The sequence below is a fragment of the Chiloscyllium punctatum genome, chromosome 39 (assembly GCF_047496795.1).
Source record: "Chiloscyllium punctatum isolate Juve2018m chromosome 39, sChiPun1.3, whole genome shotgun sequence".
Classification (NCBI taxonomy): Eukaryota; Metazoa; Chordata; class Chondrichthyes; order Orectolobiformes; family Hemiscylliidae; genus Chiloscyllium; species Chiloscyllium punctatum.
This window is the reverse complement of record NC_092777.1, coordinates 23466493-23485414: the sequence shown is the minus strand read 5'-3', so window position 1 is coordinate 23485414 and position 18922 is coordinate 23466493. Positions and strand designations below refer to the sequence as shown.

Below are 18922 nucleotides of genomic sequence, written 5' to 3'. Positions count from 1 at the left end.
TTGAAGGTGTTAGCCCCCTGTGTTCCCTGTCTGTGCCATAATGTTTAGACTGATTTTAATCTAAAAAGTGAGTTTACAGAGTCTTACATGGATTCATGCAGTTTTTGAGCAAAGTACAGTGTAACTCTGCAAGGGTTGTGAGTGTCTGTGAGAGAGAGTGGAAAGTGGTCTAAGTCTGTGAGAGGATGCATGTGTGAGTGTGGTAGTGTGTGTGTCTGTAGGAGTGTGTGTGTGCTTGTCTGTGTATACTTGTGTCTGTATGTATGTGTGTGTATAGGAGTGCGTGTGTGTATGTATGTGTTTAGGAGCATCTGTGTGTGTGTATAGTGCAATGGTGGTCACCTGTAGTGTGACATGAACCCAAGGTCCCAGTTGAGACCCTCTGGGTACAGAACGTAGCTATCAGCCACTGCTCGGCCACTTTTCACTGATGCCTGTTCTGAAGTCCGCCTTGGAGGATGGTCACCCGAAGGTCCGAGGTCGAATGTCTTGGACCGCTGAAGTGTTCACCAACTGGGAGAGATCATTCCTGTCTGTTGATTGTTGTGCGGTGCCCATTCATCCGTTGCCATAGCCTTTGCTCGGTTTCTCCAATGTACCATGCCTCAGGGCATCCTTGCCTGCAACGTATAAGATAGACAACGTTGGCTGAGTCACATGAGTACTTGCCACGTACATGGTGGGAGGTGTCCCCACGTGTAATGGTGGTATTCATGTCCAATATCAACAAACAGCTATTAAAACGGATCAAACATGCTTTCTTTTAATCTTATAAAGACATGCAAATTATGTCCCCATCATTTTTATAGGACTGATTTGGGTAAATTGATACTTTACGGTTCTATATAGTACTCAGTATTTCAAGAGATATCATGTTGACATTAAAAGATTCCATGTTGTGGGATAATGCCCTAACCCTAAGCTTAACCCAGCAGAAATTGGATTTGTTTGAACTCTGCACTCTGTTCAAATGGTTCTGCTGAGTTCAAATTTCCCACACGTAGAAGCCACATTTTTTTCTTGATGCCCTCTTGCCCAGTGAAAATAGTTTCCACGAGACATGAGGTATTAACTTCCAGATCTGGTGTCCAGCTGCCATTTTGAATATACCATGTATTCTCCAAGACTCCATGTGGAATCCAGATTTCTGTAGCTCAGTAGGAAAGTGTTAAGAATCAGTCTGTGGCTCATTTGTGGGATAGCAAGTCAGTTTGCAACATGTGGGACAGTGCTTTAGATCTCAAAATTGCATACAGTGAGATGGTAAGAAAATGGTATTGGACAATATCACTACCAAGTTGTTGTTCAAGGGGTAAAAGAAAGAGAAGAACAATATTTACGATAAAAACTAATATTGTTCTTTATTTCCATATTTTTCTGCACCTGATCATCAGAGTTATTCCTATCACCTTTGTCTTCAAGATATTTATTGTTGACAGACATTGCCGACTAAGAATTGAGATATTGATGAATTGTCTCAATTTGTCCAGGATAATTCCTAACTAGGCATGAAGCTCAAATATTGAACCTGGCAAAATAAAACTGCATAAATGTAATTATGCTGGATCATGAATGTGATCAAAGATCTCCCAAGATTTGAATTTGTAGAAATGTTTGATTTCTTGAACTTGAATAAAGCAGAGAGATCTATTGGTATAACTACACCTGCAACCTTCCTCTGTCCACTAATTTTACCTCACAAAGTGTAGATCACAATGAAGAATTTCAATAAATCATTGCCATCAAAATCTACACTCTAAATTCCTCCCTTATTATCAAAAGCTCCGTGGATAACTCTAATTGAAGAGTAATTTTATTTACCTCAAGGAACATTTCTATGCATTCCATTTTCTGCCCAATATTTTACATTGTGGCATTTCCTATTGTTTTAGATAATAGGATTTCACCAATAGAATGAGGTTTTGGGGGACATTCAACTGTTTTGCCTTCATTGCAGCATGGGTACTCCATTAAGACAGAAATATTCTGGGAGAAGAATGCACTAGCCATTACTAACTAAGGAAGTTAAAAATGGCATCAAATTAAATAGGAATATATGCAATAGTATAAAGATTAGTAGTCATTCAGAAACCAGCAAAGCATGACTCATAAAAAGGGCAAATTGGAGTTTAAGAGAAAGCTATCTAGCAAAATAAAAACAGATAGCAAAAGTATTTTTAATGAATGTTTTAAAAAAGAAAAAAAAAGTGCAGAACTGTTGAATCTGGTTTTGTTGTATATGGTGCTCCATGGTTAGCACTGCCACCTCACAGCACCAGGGACTTGGATTCAATTCCACCCTCGGCAGACTGTATGTGCGGAGTTTGCGCATTCTTCTCGTGTCTGCGTGCGTTTCCTTTTGGTGCTCCAGTTTCCTCTCACAGACCAGAGTTGTGCAGATTAGGAGGAATGACCATGCTAAATTGCCCATTGTGTTCAGGGATGTGTAGTTTGGATGGGTTAGTCATGGGAAATGCAGGGTTACAGGTATAGGTGGGGCCTGGATCTGGGTGGGATGCTTTTTGGAGAGGCAGTGTGGACTCAATGGGCCAAATGGCCTGTTTCAACACTGTAGGGATTCTATGATTCTATAATTTGAAAATAAAGAAGCACCAGAGAGGAAGGAAGTTAAATAATCACGATCATTAGGGAAAAGATACAAAGAAAAAGATTAGTTCTAAAAGTTAACAGGTCCACTGCATCCGATAGCTTTCATTGTAGGTCCCAGGAAAAGAAGTAATTGATTGTAATTTTTGAAACTTTTCCTGATTCTGGAAGGGATTCAACAGATTAGAAAATGATTAATGTAATTTGTCTATTCGAGAACAGAGGGACACACAATGCAAAAAACCTGTAAGCCAGTTATGCTGACATCTGTCATATTAAAAATGCTAGAATCTATTTTAAAGGAAATAATAGTGAATATAGAGCAAATTATAATACAATCAGGCAAAGTCAACATGGCTTTATGGAAATGGAAATCATGTTTCATTAATATCTTAGCATTCTTTAAGGAATTAACAAGCAAAGTGTATAAAGGGAAGCATGTAGTTGTGATGGTTGGATTTCCAAAATGGTAAGATGCCCCACCAAAGGTGACAACATAAGAGATCAATTGTGAGTTGCAACATATTGACATAGATAGAAGTTTGATTAATTAACAGGAAGCAGAGACTAGGGATAAATGGCAACTGTTATGAGTAGAGTACCACAACGATATGTGCTGGGGCCTCAACAATTTACAAATTGAATCAACAACTTGGATGTAGGACCAAAGTATGACAACTAATTTTACTGATGGCACAAAGATAGGTGCCCTCATTTGCAAGAGGGCATTTGGAGTCTTATGGATTCAAAACCAAAACAATTCAGATTGGCTAAGTGAGTTGGCAAAGACTTTGCAGATAGATGTGGGGAAATGTAAACTTGTAAACTTTGTCAAGAAGAAGAAAAAGATGGTATATTTATTTGAATGGAGAGAGACTATAGAACTCCATGCTTGAAGGGATTTGGATGTCCTGGCACATGGATCACACAAAAACAATGTTGTGAAACAGGTGATTGGAGAAGGCAAATGGAACCTTGGTGCTTATTACAAGGGGAATCGAATATAAAATAGGAAGTGTTGCTGCAACCATATAGGACCTGGGTGAGACTGTATCTGAAGTATTGTGTGAAAAATGTTTCTTTTCTGAAGCAAAGATAAAATTGCATTTGAAACATTTCAGAGAATATTTACTGAACTGATGCCTGGGATATAGGGTTGTTTTATGAGGAAGGGTTGAGTAATTTGGACTGATACCCATTGGCATTTTGAACAGTAAGAGGCAATTTTATTAAAACAAGTAAGATCCCGAGAGGACTTGTTGTGATGTATGCCGAGAGGAATTTACCCTGGAGAAAGGGCACCCACTTTAAAAATTCTGAGCTTCCAATTTAAGACTGAAATCAGGATTCTGTTTTCCCTAAAGGCTGATTAATCTGTGGAATTCTCTTTACTAGAGTGCATTGGAGGCCACATGGTTCAAAATATTCAAGTCTAAGTCAGATTGGTTTTTGATCAACAAGAAAATCAAGAGTTTCAGGGCATCAGACAGGAACATGGAGTTGAGACCATAATCAGGTCAGCCATGATCTTATCAAATGATGAAGTAGACCCGAAGGGCCATATGGGCTTCTCCTGCTGTGAGGCTCATGTATCTCAAAAATCACAAGTGAGATATTAACATAGAATTACATCGATTCTACAGTTTTGATACGGACCATTCAGTTCAATTAGACCTGCCAGAACTTGTGCTCCATTCAAGCTCGTCCTATCCTCTCTCATCTAATTTAATCTTCATTAATCCTTTATTATCTTCTCTTACATAAACTTATCCAGTTTAACTTTGAATACATCAACAAATTTTCCTCAAGCTATTCCCTGTGTTAGTGAGTTCCACACCCCAGCTATTCTGTAGGTGAAGAGCTTAATTTCTGATTTGGCTGTTTGCTACAGAATACTCCAGCTGTGTATAGCCAAAGCCAAGCTGCTATAAAATTTTAGGATGACTTCTCTACATTTTAGTTTTATGTGCTCTAATACTTGTTTTGTTTTTGGCTGGCCTTATGAACCTACATCCCTTTTCTGAGCCGTTCATGGGATTGCACTCCCAGATACCTTTGCTCCTTTATCCTGTTTAAAATCTCTTTTTTTTTGAGTAATGAGATATTAAAATATAGTACTGTGTTGAAATAATTTGTTAAGTATATGCCAATTAACAATTGCTAATGTTTTCTTTTAATTTGTTGCAGTTTTCACAAATGAGCATTCTCCACACCAGCTTTCTAACCATCAAAAACCCAACTCCTATAACCTGATGTTATCTGCAAATTTAGAAATTGTGGCCAGGACCCTTTCTTTCTGAGATTAAGTAGGTGTATTAGGTGATTACTAACTCACAACTTCCACCTTTGAAAAAACTCAACCAACTCCACAGCAGTCAGCTTGTTAGGAGCTGATTGGTCTGCTTTGGCAATTACCTTGGCCAATTGCAGGCTTCAAAAGTGAAGTTGTTGGCCAATTAGAATCCAGTAGTTTCTGGATTCTAAAGACTATGGACCAATGCCTCCTACTCAAAGATCCAACATCAAGAAGGTAGATTTTTCTCTTTTACCTCTTATAGGATAGGTATTGTGGGGAGACTGAAAGGTAGTGGTGTGGCTTTCTAAAGCCCTCTTCCTTCCCTCCAGAGAACCCTGTCAGGGAATATTCAAGCCTGGATCAGAAGGAAAAGAGAGGCTCTTAGCAGGTGCAAGGGAGCAAACCAAGAGGCTATTATGGAGTATGAAAAAGTGCCGGGGGAGATGTTAAGAAACATTTGGAGAGCAAAGAGGTGGCAATGAAAAAAGACAGATGGGTAAAATTAGACAGAATCCCACGATATTCTACAAGTATATTAAAGGAAGGTGGATAACTAGAGAAAAAGTAAGACCAATTAGTGACCAAGAGAGCAGTCTGTGTGTGGAGGACCTTTTGGGTGGGGTGTGTGTGTGTGGGGGAGGGGGTGGGGGGTGGGGGGGTGTTGACCAGTGCTTACCTCTATCCTCACCCAGGAGAAGGACAATGTAGTTACAGAATTTGGTGAGAGGGACTGTGAGATTCTTGAGCAGATTAACATGGAGGTTTTGCAGGCTTGAAAGTGGAAATACCCCCAGGCCCAGATGATATATCCCAGGTTGCTCTAAGAGGTGAGGGAGAAATGCACAGTAGTTCTGACCCAAATTGTTTATTCCTGTCTGGCCAGAACTGGAGGACAGCTAATGTGATTCAACTTTTCAAGAAGGGTAATTGGGATAAACCAGGGATTTACAGACCAGAGAGTCTCACATCAATAAGACCCCAAAAGGGAAACTATTTGAGAGAGTTCTAAAGGAAAGAACTAATCTTCCTAGGAAAGGTAATGTTTGATCAAGAATAATTAGTATGGCTTTGTGAGAGGGTGGTCACACCTAACAGATTTCACTGAATTGTTCCAAGTGACCAGGTGTGTAGATGAGGTAAGTATGATTAATATAATTCATATCGATTTCTGCAAAGCCTTTGACAAGGGCCCACATGGGAGAATGATAAAGAAGGTAAAAGCATATGGGATCCTGCGTAACTTGGCAAGATCGATCCAAAGTTGGCTTAGAGGTAGGAGGCTGTTTGTGTAACTGGAGGTATATAAATTATATAAATGAAATTATGGGAAATTGAGGAATAATAAAAGTTTGCAGATGGCACAAGGACTTGCTAAGTGTTTAAGGATATGAAATAGGAACAGGAGTAGGCCATTCGGCCCTTTGAGCCTTCAATAGCACCATGGCTGATCCAACATTCCTCACATCCACTTTCCTGTGTGTTCTCTGTATCCCTTGATTCCCCTACTGATCATGAGCCTGTACATCTCAGTAATAAACATGCACAAGGACTCTGCCCCGACAGCTCTCTGTGGCAAGGGGTTCCAAAGATTCACAAATACCGTCCTACACTGTGCCCCCCCCCCCCAACACCGTCCCCTCAAACCCATCTGACACCATCCCCCCAACCCCGTCTAACCAATACCGCCCCCCCAATCCCACAAACATCAGTCTTAAACTAGCACCCCTTTATTCTGAGACTATGCCCTCTGCTCATATACTTCCCATGAGGGGAATCATGCTTCCAGCATTTACCCTGCCAAGCCCCCTAAGAATCCTATATGTTTCAGTGCGTTCACCTCTCATTCTTCGAAATTCCAGAGACAGTCCCAATCTCTGGATGTAGGTTTGCTCACTGAGATAGAAGGTTCATTTCCAGATGTTTTGTCCCCTACTAAGTAACATCTTCAGTGGGTGTCTGGGCAAGCACTGCTGATGATTCCTGCTTTCTATTTATATGTTTGGGTTTCTTTGGGGTGGTGATGTCATTTCCTGTTCTTTTTCTCAGGAGGTGGTCATTGTGTTTGTTGATAGAGTTCCAGATGGAATGCCATGCTTCTAGGAATTCTTGTGCATGTCTCTGTTTGGCTTGTCCTAGGATGGATGTGTTGTCCCTCCTTATCTGTATGTAAAGATACTAGTGAGAGAGGGTCATGTCGTTTTGTGGCTAGTTGGTGTTCATGTATCCTGGTGGCTAGTATTCTGCCTGTTTATCCAATATAGTGTTTGTTCCAGTTCTTGCACGGTATTTTTGTCCCAACCTGTTTAGTATTTTGTCATTAGACTATCCTGCCATACCAGGGATCGGCCTAATTAACCTTTTCTGAACTGCCTCCAATGAAACAATGTCCTTCTTTAAGGGGACCAAAACTGCTCACAGTTCTCCACATGTAGTCTCATCAGTGCCTTGGAAAGCTGCAGAATTCCCTACCCTCATACTCCAACCCCCGAGAAAAGGACCAACATTGCATTAGCCTTCCTGATTACCGACTAGGGCTGGGCTTTGTGTACAAGTACTCCCAAATCCGATTATGTTGCAGCTTGCTGCCATTTTTCTTTATTTAAATAATTTTCTGTCCTATTATTCTCCCTTCCAAGCTGAATAGCTTCAAATTTCCCCATATTATACTCCATTTGCCAACATTTTCCCACTTACTGAACCTAGCAATATCTCTTAGTTTATATCCCTCTCGAAACTTGCCTTTCCATCTATTTTTGTACCATCTTCAAATTTGGCTACAGTACATTCATGTATCCACTCACTGTTTACTTCCCATTAGTTAAGTCTCTATCCACACCAATATACTACCTCCGTCATTATAGGCTCTTGTTTTATGACTTACCCCTTTTGTGATATACCTTGTTGAATGCTTTTTGGAAATCCAATTAAAACATATCCACTCAATCAACTCCGGTTGAGACTTCCTCAAAAAAAAACTCTAATAAATTAGTCAGACATGATTTTCCTTTCATGAAGCCATGCTGACTCTGCTTGTTTAGATTATGACTTTCCAAATGTTCTGCTATTGAGTCCAGTACTTTTTGAACAAAAGAAGTTTGAAAATTAGCCTATTGTTATCCACTTTTTGCTTCCTTCCTTTTTGAGTAATGGTGTCAGATTGGCAATTTTCCAATTCTCTGGCACTTGTCCAGAATTTTTACCACTCCTCAAGACTATCATTGTTTCCTTATCTGCTTTTTTGTTCAACTTAATGCTCTCCTTAACTTCCTTGGTTAGCCATAGTTGGTTTTCCCTCTCTTAGAATCTTTCCTCCTTAATGGAATGTATTTTTATCTGAGAGACATGTATTACCCCCTTAAATGTCTTCCACTGTTTGTTTACCGTCCTTTCTGCTAATCTATCTGTGCAGGCCACTTCAGCTAACTCTCCCCTAATTTCATTGTAATTCCCTTTATTTACATCAGGCACAGTTGTTTCCAACCCAGGTTTCTCACTCTCGAATTGAATATTAAATTCTATCATATTATGATCACTAGTCCTGAGGAGATTTTTTTGCTCAGAGGTTATTTATTAAACTTGCCTCATTACCCATTACTTGATTCAAGATATCCTGCACCCCGATGTCTTCATGACATATTGCTATGGGACATTATCCTTAATATACTCTATGAATTTGATTAACCTCATTGACAAGAAGATTAAAGTCACTCATGATAATTGCGCTTTTCATTTCTCATACTCCTATTATTTGTTGATTTATAGCCTTTCCCACAGAGTGGCTATTGTTTGGGGGTCTGTACACTGTCCCTACTAATGTCTTTATTCTATTGCTGTTTACAACCTTCATCCAAATGTACATCATCTGACCCATGACCATCTCCCACAATTCTCTTAATTTCATTTCTTATTAACAATACTGCCACCATCATATTTTCCATGCCCCTATCTCTCCGAAAGGTCAAATGTTCCTGAATATTAAGTTCTCAGTTTTGATCCCTTTGTAACCATGTTTCTGTAATCACTGTGAGATTATATTCATTTACCTCAATTTGCAACATCAATTTATCTACCTTATTCCAAATGCTTCATCCATTAAGTTACAAAGTCTTAATGTTTGTTCTATTATTGAATTTCCCTACACTTTTGTGATTCGTTGGTACAATGTGATGTTCACACAATCTGCACATCCCTTTTATTTTCTGGTAACAATCAAACCTATCGCTAGCTAGCAATCTTACCTTCTCCTTTACCTTTGATTTTATAATTTTCCACGTAACTGAAACCCCACCCCACATCCACTATTTAGTTTAAAGCCCTAACCAGAGCTCTAGTTATGCATTTCACCAGGATTCTAGTCCCAGCATGATTCAGGTGGAGACTGTCCCATCGAAGCATCTCCCTTCTTCCCCAATACTGGTGCCATATCCTGAAAATCTGAACCCACTTCTCCCATACCAATCTTTGAACCCTGTGTTTACCTCTTTAATTTTGTTGATCCTATGCCAATTAGCTTGTTACTAATAGTGAGGAAGAAGATCTTAGGTTATAGGAAGATATAGATGCTTTGGTCAGGTGGACAAATCAGTGGCAGGTGGACTTTAACCCTTGAACATTTGAGGTCATGCACTATGTAAGAAGTAACAAGACAAGGGAGTACTCAATGAATGACAGGACATTAGGAAACTCAGAAGAACAGAGGGATTTTGGGGTGCTTGTCCACAGATCCTTGAAGGTGATAAGGCAGGTTGATAGGGTAGTTATAAAGTCATAGAAAACACTTGTCTTTATCAGTCATGGCATAGATTATAAAAACAGGAAGGTTATGTTGAAGCTTACTACAGTTCAACTACAGTTGGTGTACCATGTATGGCTCTGGTCACCACATTATTGGAAGGATGTGATTGCAATGGAGGGAGCAAAAGGAGATTCACCAGGATGTTACCTGGAACCATTTCAATTCTGAAAAGACCCTGGGTCAGCTCAAGTTGTTTACTTTAGAGAAGCAAACGCTTAGGTGGACCTGGCGGAGTGTATATAATTATGGGGCAGGGACAAGGTGGAGAGGAAACAACAGTCCCCCTACGTTGAAGGGTCAGTAATGACTGGGCTTAATTAGGTGAAAGGAGATTAGAGAAAATTTGCAGAAAATATTTTCACCCAGAGGGTAGCAGGAATCTGGAATGCGTTGCCTGGGTGGTAGGAGAGGCAGGAAAACTCACAACTTTTAAAACGTATGTGGATGAGCACTTGAAATGGCGTAACATTCAAACAGTGGGTCTGTGACTAGTAACTGGGACTAGTGTAGATAAGTAAGTGCAGACTGAAAAGGAGAACAGCCTCTTCTTTAGGTTATGCCTCTATAATTCATTTGGAATGGGAATAATTTATAACCTCCATGGTCTTTCATTTGATGGGAAGAAGGTGTGCATTCTTCTAGCTGTTTGGATTTGCAATGTGCACTGTCATGTGTACAGACACATGCACTAGTTAAGTTGACAGAAACCTTGAGTGCTCATACCTCTTCCTGACACAATGAACATTTGAGGAGATATCTTCAAAGTGGTATTGCATAGTATTCAAGATTGCATTCATATGGATGTGAGAGCTCCTCACATCTACATCATGATTCCATGAACTCAATGTGTTTGCACTCCAGTATTGAGTAATATTGATCAAAAGTTACTCAGAATGTCACCGTGATGCCCTCATTGTTTCAGCAGTTCTCTCCTCTAAGGCAGGACTGATCCACAGTCCCACACCCTCCACAAAATGGAGGGCAAAGAGACAGGACCCAAATCCACTCCACCAGAACGAGGATAGATATTGTTGGACCAAATTGGCTGATCAACCATCAGAGTCAACTAATACTCAAGGAGTCCAAGTTCTTGTGGCAACATGCACTCTTCCATGTATATTTTAGTCCAGAAACTATGAATAGTGATGACAGAGTTTCTGATTTTCTTTGCATCACATGAATGACGAGAAATGTCTCCCACTCTTGCCATCTATCATTTTCATATGTTGAAAGAATTTACACATTAACACACAACCTGTATGGCCTTGTTATGAACATCCTTTGAGTATTCAGAGCTTCTGGCTCAGAGGCAAAGATGCAACCCATTGTGCCACAGGACCCTCCTCATGTATTGTAGAAAGGAGACCTGTCTTTTATCTGAAACGGACAATGCTCTGTGTACAATCCATTGTTTTTTCTGGAAAACTTTCAACAACAAAGGTCCACCTTAGCATGGATGCCTCTGAAGTCATTTGCTGTCATTCAATTACTCATCAACATTCAAACCCTGCAACTTTATTGTGATAAAACAGTGTGAGAAACAACTGCAGACAATATTTCATGAGGGGGTGGGAGTTCCCAACTTATGCTGGTGTCTGGGTTGATGGACCTCAAAAGAAATATGAACAAATATGATGTTTAGTTAAAACCAGCAAAGTTTTGACTTGTAGATTCAGTTATGAGGGACTCAAGTGACAGCACAAAGGCTGTCCATGATCTCATCCATACAGCTTGCACCTTTGTTTTAACTGGTGACTGACTTTTAATTCTGTACGGACCATTCATCATGTGACCTGTCTCCAACAGCAAGTACTCCAATTGTCAAGTAACAGGGTTTTTAACATGACTTCCTTGTACCATTGTAAGCATCTGGTCATATATTTACTGCCCTCAATAAATTCGGTCTGTTACTTTCATTCTAATCTGCCTACCAAATATTGTAAAAATAAATTAATCAACTAAAGTGTTGGACACTGAGGGGTGACCGTATAGAGGTTTATAAAATCATGAGGGGCATGAATAGGATAAGTAGACAAGGTATTTTCCCTGGGGTGGGAGAGTCCAGAGCTAGCAGGCATAGGTTTAGGGTGAGGTGGGAAAAATTTAAAAGGGACCTAAGGGGCAGCTTTTTCTCACAGAGGGTTGTGCATGTATGGAATGAGCTGCCAGAGGAAGTGGTGGAAGCTGGTACAATTACAGTATTTAAAAGGCACCTGGATGGGTATATGAATAGGAAGAGTTTAGAGGGATATGGGCCAACTCTCTGCAACTGGGACTAGATTACTTTAGGATATCTTGCCGGCATGGACAAATTGGACTGAAGGGTGTGTTTCCATGCTGTACATCTCTATGACTTCGTGACTCTGAAAATGTTTCATGAAGCAGAAAGTGTCAGGTGATCCAAGATGTATCGACAATAAAGACACCATCACAAAGTAATTAAGAAGCATAAAACTAGCTTTGTTCAATTAAAAAATTTAATACACCTTTATGGCAAATTGCATGTTGTCACACATTTTTAGCAGACAAGAAAATAAAGCAAATAATGCTTTGATTTCTCTTTCCATATTAAAAGTCAAAAAACAAACACAAGGAAACCCAATATGTGTGCTCACCCAGAACCAATGATGACTGATGTGATTCAGACAGTAATTACTTCAGGTTATGTTCCATCAATCGTTTTTATTTATGACCTGAGGTCAGATTCAGAAATGTACCTGCAATTAGTTTTTTTGTTGCGATTTATGACCTCCCTTGTTAACAAAAATCATTTTTACCAGAACATTATTGTGAAGATTCATTTTTTGCTTCCGTGGACCACTTCTGCAATATTCTTGCAAATGGGACTAATTGTAAAATATTCTTAATGTTTTAAGTCTTCCATTCTAAGGCATTATTGTGCAAGAGTTTGTATGACATTGAAAATATCATACAAGCAAAACATCATAAAAGATTTATGATTTATAGTTTTTGTCACGCAGCTTCTGAATCTTGCGTTAACTCCATCTGAGAGGGATAAGACAAAGATGTGTTAAAGACTCCTAAGGCAGAATTTTCATTTGGCTGAGGGGACAGCACCAGAGAGAAATAATCAAAATCCATTGAATGAGGACAAGGGAGACAATAAGGGGGAGATAGAAGAGGAATGATACCAGGCTGTAGAGAGTTCAATCTGGGGTATAACGGTTCTGCAGAAACACTGGAGGAATATTTACATTCCCTATTCAATGTGGTATGTACTGGGCCTTCAGTTTACAATGGTTTTAACAAGCTTTATCAATGGATTTCTTTCTGGTTATTATCAACCTCTCAATCTGCAGGAGAAACATTGCTGCATGGAAGAGAAGAAATCACTCCCCTATGAGATTGCACTCATCAGGCCAGGAACCAAATTTCAAAGGGGACCAACAGCATGGAAGAAGAAGCTGACTGGTTGGCAAGTCACTCAGAAAAGTCAAGGGTTGCCATGGAGAGTTCTCCAGCAAACTAGTATTCTTCCAAGCTTTTATTTAATTAAAAAAGTGTGAAGTGCTTGGACAAGATGCAGATCCCTATGTCCAATTGTTGCTCCTTTTGAAATTTGCATTTTAGCATATGTCCTGATGATTATACAACGGAAAAGTTCAACAATATTCACTGATACTCACTTTCTGTACTACAAAGAGACTGTTTAAATACAGAGGAGGTACTTCAAGGAGGGCAGCAAGTGACTTGGCAGAAATAGATATTAAATGAGCATGAATTGTCTTTTGGCAACGTATGTTTAGAGGGAATAAAAACTCAAAGAATTGCTGATGGTGTAAATTTGAAACAAAAACTGAAGTTGGTGGAAAAGCTCAACAGGTCTGGTAGCATCTGTGAAGAGAAATCATAGTCCAATGACGCTTCCTCAGAATGTTTAGAGAGAGGTTCTCACAGATGCTTCACAATACTTATCAATGGATGTAAGTGCAATGTGTTCAATTGACTGAAATATCATTGAATGTGTTCTTTTATTACTTTCATAAAAACACATTTTGAAACTGTTCTTTGTAGACCATTTTGGTTATTGTGTAAAGTTAGCCCAGCAGCATGGCTGACTACTGTTAGACATCCATTAAATGAGGCGAAAGTGAGGACTGCAGATGCTGGAGATTAGAGTCAAGATTAAAGTGGTGCTGGAAAAGCACAGCAGGTCAGGCAGCATCCAAGGAGCAGAAAAATTAATGTTTCGGGCAAAAGCCCTTTATCAGGAATTAAATGAGTCAATTTCAAAAAGACAGTGAAAAAGTAATTTTGCCAGTAATCTTGTAAAGAAAGAATCGATACAGTGTGGCACTGGAAAAGGCACAGCATCTGAGGAGCAAGAAAATTAACATTTCAGGCATAACCCTTCATTTTGTAAGGAAATATAAAGAAATTGAGATGTTAAGAAAGAACAAACATAGGTGAAAAATGGGAGAATTTCAAAAGGGAGATGAATAGGGTGCAAGCTAGGTACATAGCCATGAGAAATAAATATGGGGTATCTAAAGCTAGAATACCCTAGATGACAAAAGATATTGAGAAGTAAATAAGGATGAAAAAGGAGATAGCTGGGTAGTATTTTGGGAGTCTGCACAGACATGATAGATCGAATGGTCCTCTTCTGTACTGTAAAATTCTATGATTCTACTTGAATTTTTTGTAAGTGTAACAATTTTGGCATTACCTAAAGGACTTCATTAACAATTGCATTTGAAGTGTACTTACTATTGTACTATAAGGAAACATGGCAGTCAAATTAAGCATAGCAAAATCCCACAATCAGCAATGACATTAATGGCCAAATTATGTGTTTTGACCCTATTAAATGAGGAATGTATGCTAGCCTGAATATTTTCCAGACATTTTCCCTCCTCTTCATCGTGCATAATCCCAAGAAAAGCCTTGTTCTTATGCATTGTTCGTATTCATAGTACAATGCCCATGACAATGCAGCACCCCAGTAACAGTTGGAGTGGGATTTGTATAAATTACCTTCTGGCTCAACATTGAGAATGTAATCTCTGATAGTTCAGAAATCAGCATAAACTGAAAAATGATCATGATCTCTTCCAACAGATGAATAGTATTTATTCTGATGTTTCACAGACCTTGTTAAGCTGCAAATGGATTTACCATATGAAGAAACGCATTAGGCAAACATCACTACTGGAACCAAGTGCAGGGTCAGAAAGTTGGCATGTTGATTATGCCTCTGATTCAGTTTTCTTTCCATTCTGGCTTCATCTTCTTGTTGAGGATTGCTTCTGCACCTTTTAGTGAATCTTCAATTGAAAACATTGCAACAAAGGAAGAACATTTGATAACAGTGTGAAGTAATAAGACTTTTCAACAACGTGGAGAGAGGAGCCGAATTTTACTGGTGCAAGTAAACAAGATCAATAGTGTCAAACTGTTTAGAGAGCAGCAGCAGTAGAGCTGTCACACAAGTCACTGAGCGCAAGAAAAGGAGATGAGTGAAAGTGTTCAACTGTATATCAACTAAATGATCTGCTGAAACCTCCCTGTCTGAGTGATTAGATTAAAGATTATGTCTGGGATGTAGTTCCCATACACTGTGACATTGTTGTAGCTGCATTTGTTGTGTAAATTCAAACTGCTCATGTTGTGATACCAGTGTGTTGCAATCTGCTATTAATTATGTTATTCCTTGTTGTCATTGCTTCCAATTACAAATCTGCTCAATTCTGTGCTGTGCTTATTATGGTAATCAGTTTGAACAATAGAGATCAGTTAAATGATAATGATTTCTCACATATTCTACTTTGATCAGCTACAAGTGATTATGAATTGCTAATGATGCCTCCTCACCATCCCTCTCCCTCCTCCCCTCCCCCCTCCCACCCAAGTTGATCTGGAGTTTGCACATTTTCAATTTTCACCGTCATTCTTCAACCATGATTTAGAGATGCCGGTGTTGGACTGGGGTGTTAAAATCACACAACACCAGGTTATAGTCCAATAGGTTTAATTGGAAGCACACTAGCCTTCGGAGCGACGCTCCTTCTTCAACCAGATTTAGAATAATCTACCTCTGGGTGTTATGTCATACCCTGGATCTATCCCACTCATGTGACATTTTTGTTAAAACAGAATTGAGGTTAGCGGCATTACCCAGCAATTAGTACTGATACAATCCTCAGTGCCCCATTAGAGGAGTTCAACTCAAATTTTCCAGTTGGCGATCAAGTTTCTGCTCTGCTGAGGGACAAAAGTATGTGTCTGCTGACTGGTAGGGTGAGGGACCCATGCTCCAGGCAACCGTACGTACCTTCCCTACATGATCCAGTTTACAACCATTTACAGGTCACCCTGCTGAGGGTCTCCCCCATCCACCTACCCCCACAGTAAACAACAGTTTAAGATGTTGAAGGGAGAAAACCTCCATATTGAAGTGCCCTTTCCCTTATTGACCCTTTCTATTGTTCCTCTCAAACTGGAAGTCCTATTATCAACCTTCCAGCTACAAGAATCTGCCCTATATCTTTATTTGAATGAGGAACCTTAGTTCATAAAGGGGAACTGTTCTTGATGACTGAAGGAAAAGCAACTTTTCTCTGTTTTCTGTTTGTTCCTATCACAAGTGAATTCCAACAATATTGCGAAAATCAATAAATCAGTGATAGTGCAAATATTGAGTCTGTATTTTGCTGCATAAGTTTGTTCCCAATCATGCACAGATAAAATTATGTTTGGAGACATATAAATTGCTTATATTTAGCTTTACTCCTTGTTTCCTTATGTTGCAGGTAATCATCAACACAATTATAACCATTTAGGACTGATCAGTCCAACTCGAACTCCCACAAATGGTAAGTATAAAGTGTTTGCATTGTTGAGGTAAAGGGCTTTGATTCAATTACATTTTTTCATTCATTGCTCACCCTTTAACATGACAAGTTAATGTTCAGACATAAATTCTCTGAACTGGCTGATTCAACAGATTAAGGCTGTTTTTACATTATTTTAAATACATAACATAAACTCAGAATTTATACATATCAAAGTTGGATAACACACTACGTTTGCAATTGTACTGTTACTCCTTGTCACCTTTGTTTCTTTATGCTCACTCTGGGTGAAGGTCATCAATATTAAACAAAGTAACAATTAACTGCTTTGATGTAGTAATTTATCCTTGAGATGTTTCATCGTACTTTACAGCTAAGGAGTCACACTTGAAAGAGAGTTACTTCTATAATATAGAAAAACCTAGCATCCACTTATGCACATGTTACATAAATAAAATGAATGAGAAGATAATCAATAGCCTCTAATGTAGAAGCATATTTTTCTAACAAATAGCTAGTGTTAGTACATTTAAAGCCAGTTGGGTAGAATGGAATCAATACACACATATATTTCTTTTTGTGGTCAGAGTTTATTGACTTCCTCATCTCAGTCTTATGACTGTCATTCCACATCCAATATATACGTAAGTATGCAATTAATTGTAATTTTCCGAATGTTTAGTGCCAACCTTTCCAATATTAACCATAGAAATAAATGTGTTTTTTCTCCTATGGTATACATTATCAACCATTAGCTGATCCCATAATCCCCATTCTTCAAAAATGTATTTTACTTGTCAAAGAAATTACAAGCGTTTGAAGAAAAAATGATATTCATATTTTTGTAACACAATACTCCATATTCTCATCTCAATATTCCATGTTCTTATCAGAATGCAAGACATCTCTCTTTGAAGACATCTAATAATTTCTTTAAGCAAGTATTTCACTTTGTGAAATAAAGGAACATTTGGTGACTTGTTTCAGCCCATTTTCTTTTAGAACTCTCTTTTCTTTGTAACGTTTCCTTCAAATTAGTAAGGTCAATTATTAAACTTTTCTCTGCATCACCCTTTGTCCAATGAACATTGTTCCGAATAGAATGATTTCCCATATAATATTCAATGGGCATTTTTTCATTCCAATGAACAGTTAAGTAAGGTTCCCTTCAGAATATTAGACTGGTACACACCCATTTCCTTTACTTTTACTTATCGTTTAACTCCTCATTTAACCATCTTTTTTGTATTCTTGGCTTTTCTGATAAATGGACAACTGATTATTCTTTCCCACTAAGAATAAGATTAATTTTCCTGTGGAATTTCTATCTAGATGATTGCTGGATGAAGCATCACTGAGAATGATTAACTTAATATCTTCTGCATAACTAAAGGCTGGATCTTGAGTGCATAGTTCCCTGATTTCAATTTATAAAATATTGTATTTGGTCTCAGAATCATAATACATTTAATATGGTATTCAGTTCCAACAGGTTTTGGATCTGGTCTAAGTGCGCAAACAGTTCAATTGGCCAATCAAACTTCTCAACTGGTTTGTTTCCACTTTTGAGTTACGATCGTCTTTCTGTGAGGATCTGGTCCTAACTATTTGTATTCAATTGACCTGTTGTATGAAAGAATGTTAATTGAAGGCCACCCCGGTCTTGTTCTGCTTGATGAACTCTTCTATGTATTTAAAGGATCCTGAACAATTTTAATCTATGTTACTTAAAATTTTATCAATCAAACATTGCTTGAAATATGAAGAATCTCCTCATAAAAAATCATTAATGTGCATCATAAAAATGCCTGCTAGTTGTCATGCTAATAAAACACTGCTGTGTTTACTTTGGATTAAATACCATCTGCTTTCAATGGGACAGGCTGCAATAGGAAGTTTCATATCTTTGATGTTTTATTCAACTCATAAACATACTTGTTTAATTTTTACAGTTTCCTTTTCATATTGTTAGCTTCTTTATGGGAGCTCAAAAAGACTCCCCTTTGAATGTTTCACTTGGAAAAAAGTTTTCTTATCAATTGATTTACATTCCCAGGAATATTGACAAAAGACCAAGGCCAATCATCAGACTGTGGAATCATTGATTCTAATAGTTGACCCCCTCAAGTCTCTCTTCAAATCCCTGAGCCACTATAGTCATAAAGATGTACATCACAGAAACAGACTCTTCAACCCAATTCATTCATGCCGACCAGATATCCTAAATTAATTTAGACCCATTTGCCAGCATTTGGCCCATGTCATTCTAAACCTTCCCTATTTATATAGCCATCCAGTTGCCTTTTAAATGTTGTAATTAATCAACCTCTACCACCTCCTCTGGCAGTTCATTCCATAATCTGGCTTTATAGTTATGTGTTCTGTCATGATGCACTTTTTCTGTGCATA

The 18922-nt window shown here is 38.6% G+C and overlaps 1 protein-coding gene across 8 annotated transcripts in view; it reads left to right on the top strand.

Annotated features, from left to right (window-relative positions):
• Positions 1-18922, top strand: part of LOC140463874 (protein shisa-6-like) — a 519561-nt gene that overhangs the window by 458678 nt on the left and 41961 nt on the right. For all 8 annotated transcript variants that reach the window (XM_072558312.1, XM_072558311.1, XM_072558309.1 and 5 more), the window contains one exon: positions 16472-16534. In XM_072558312.1, coding sequence (XP_072414413.1) covers positions 16472-16534 — 63 coding nt within the window. The remainder of the gene's footprint in view (positions 1-16471; positions 16535-18922) is intronic.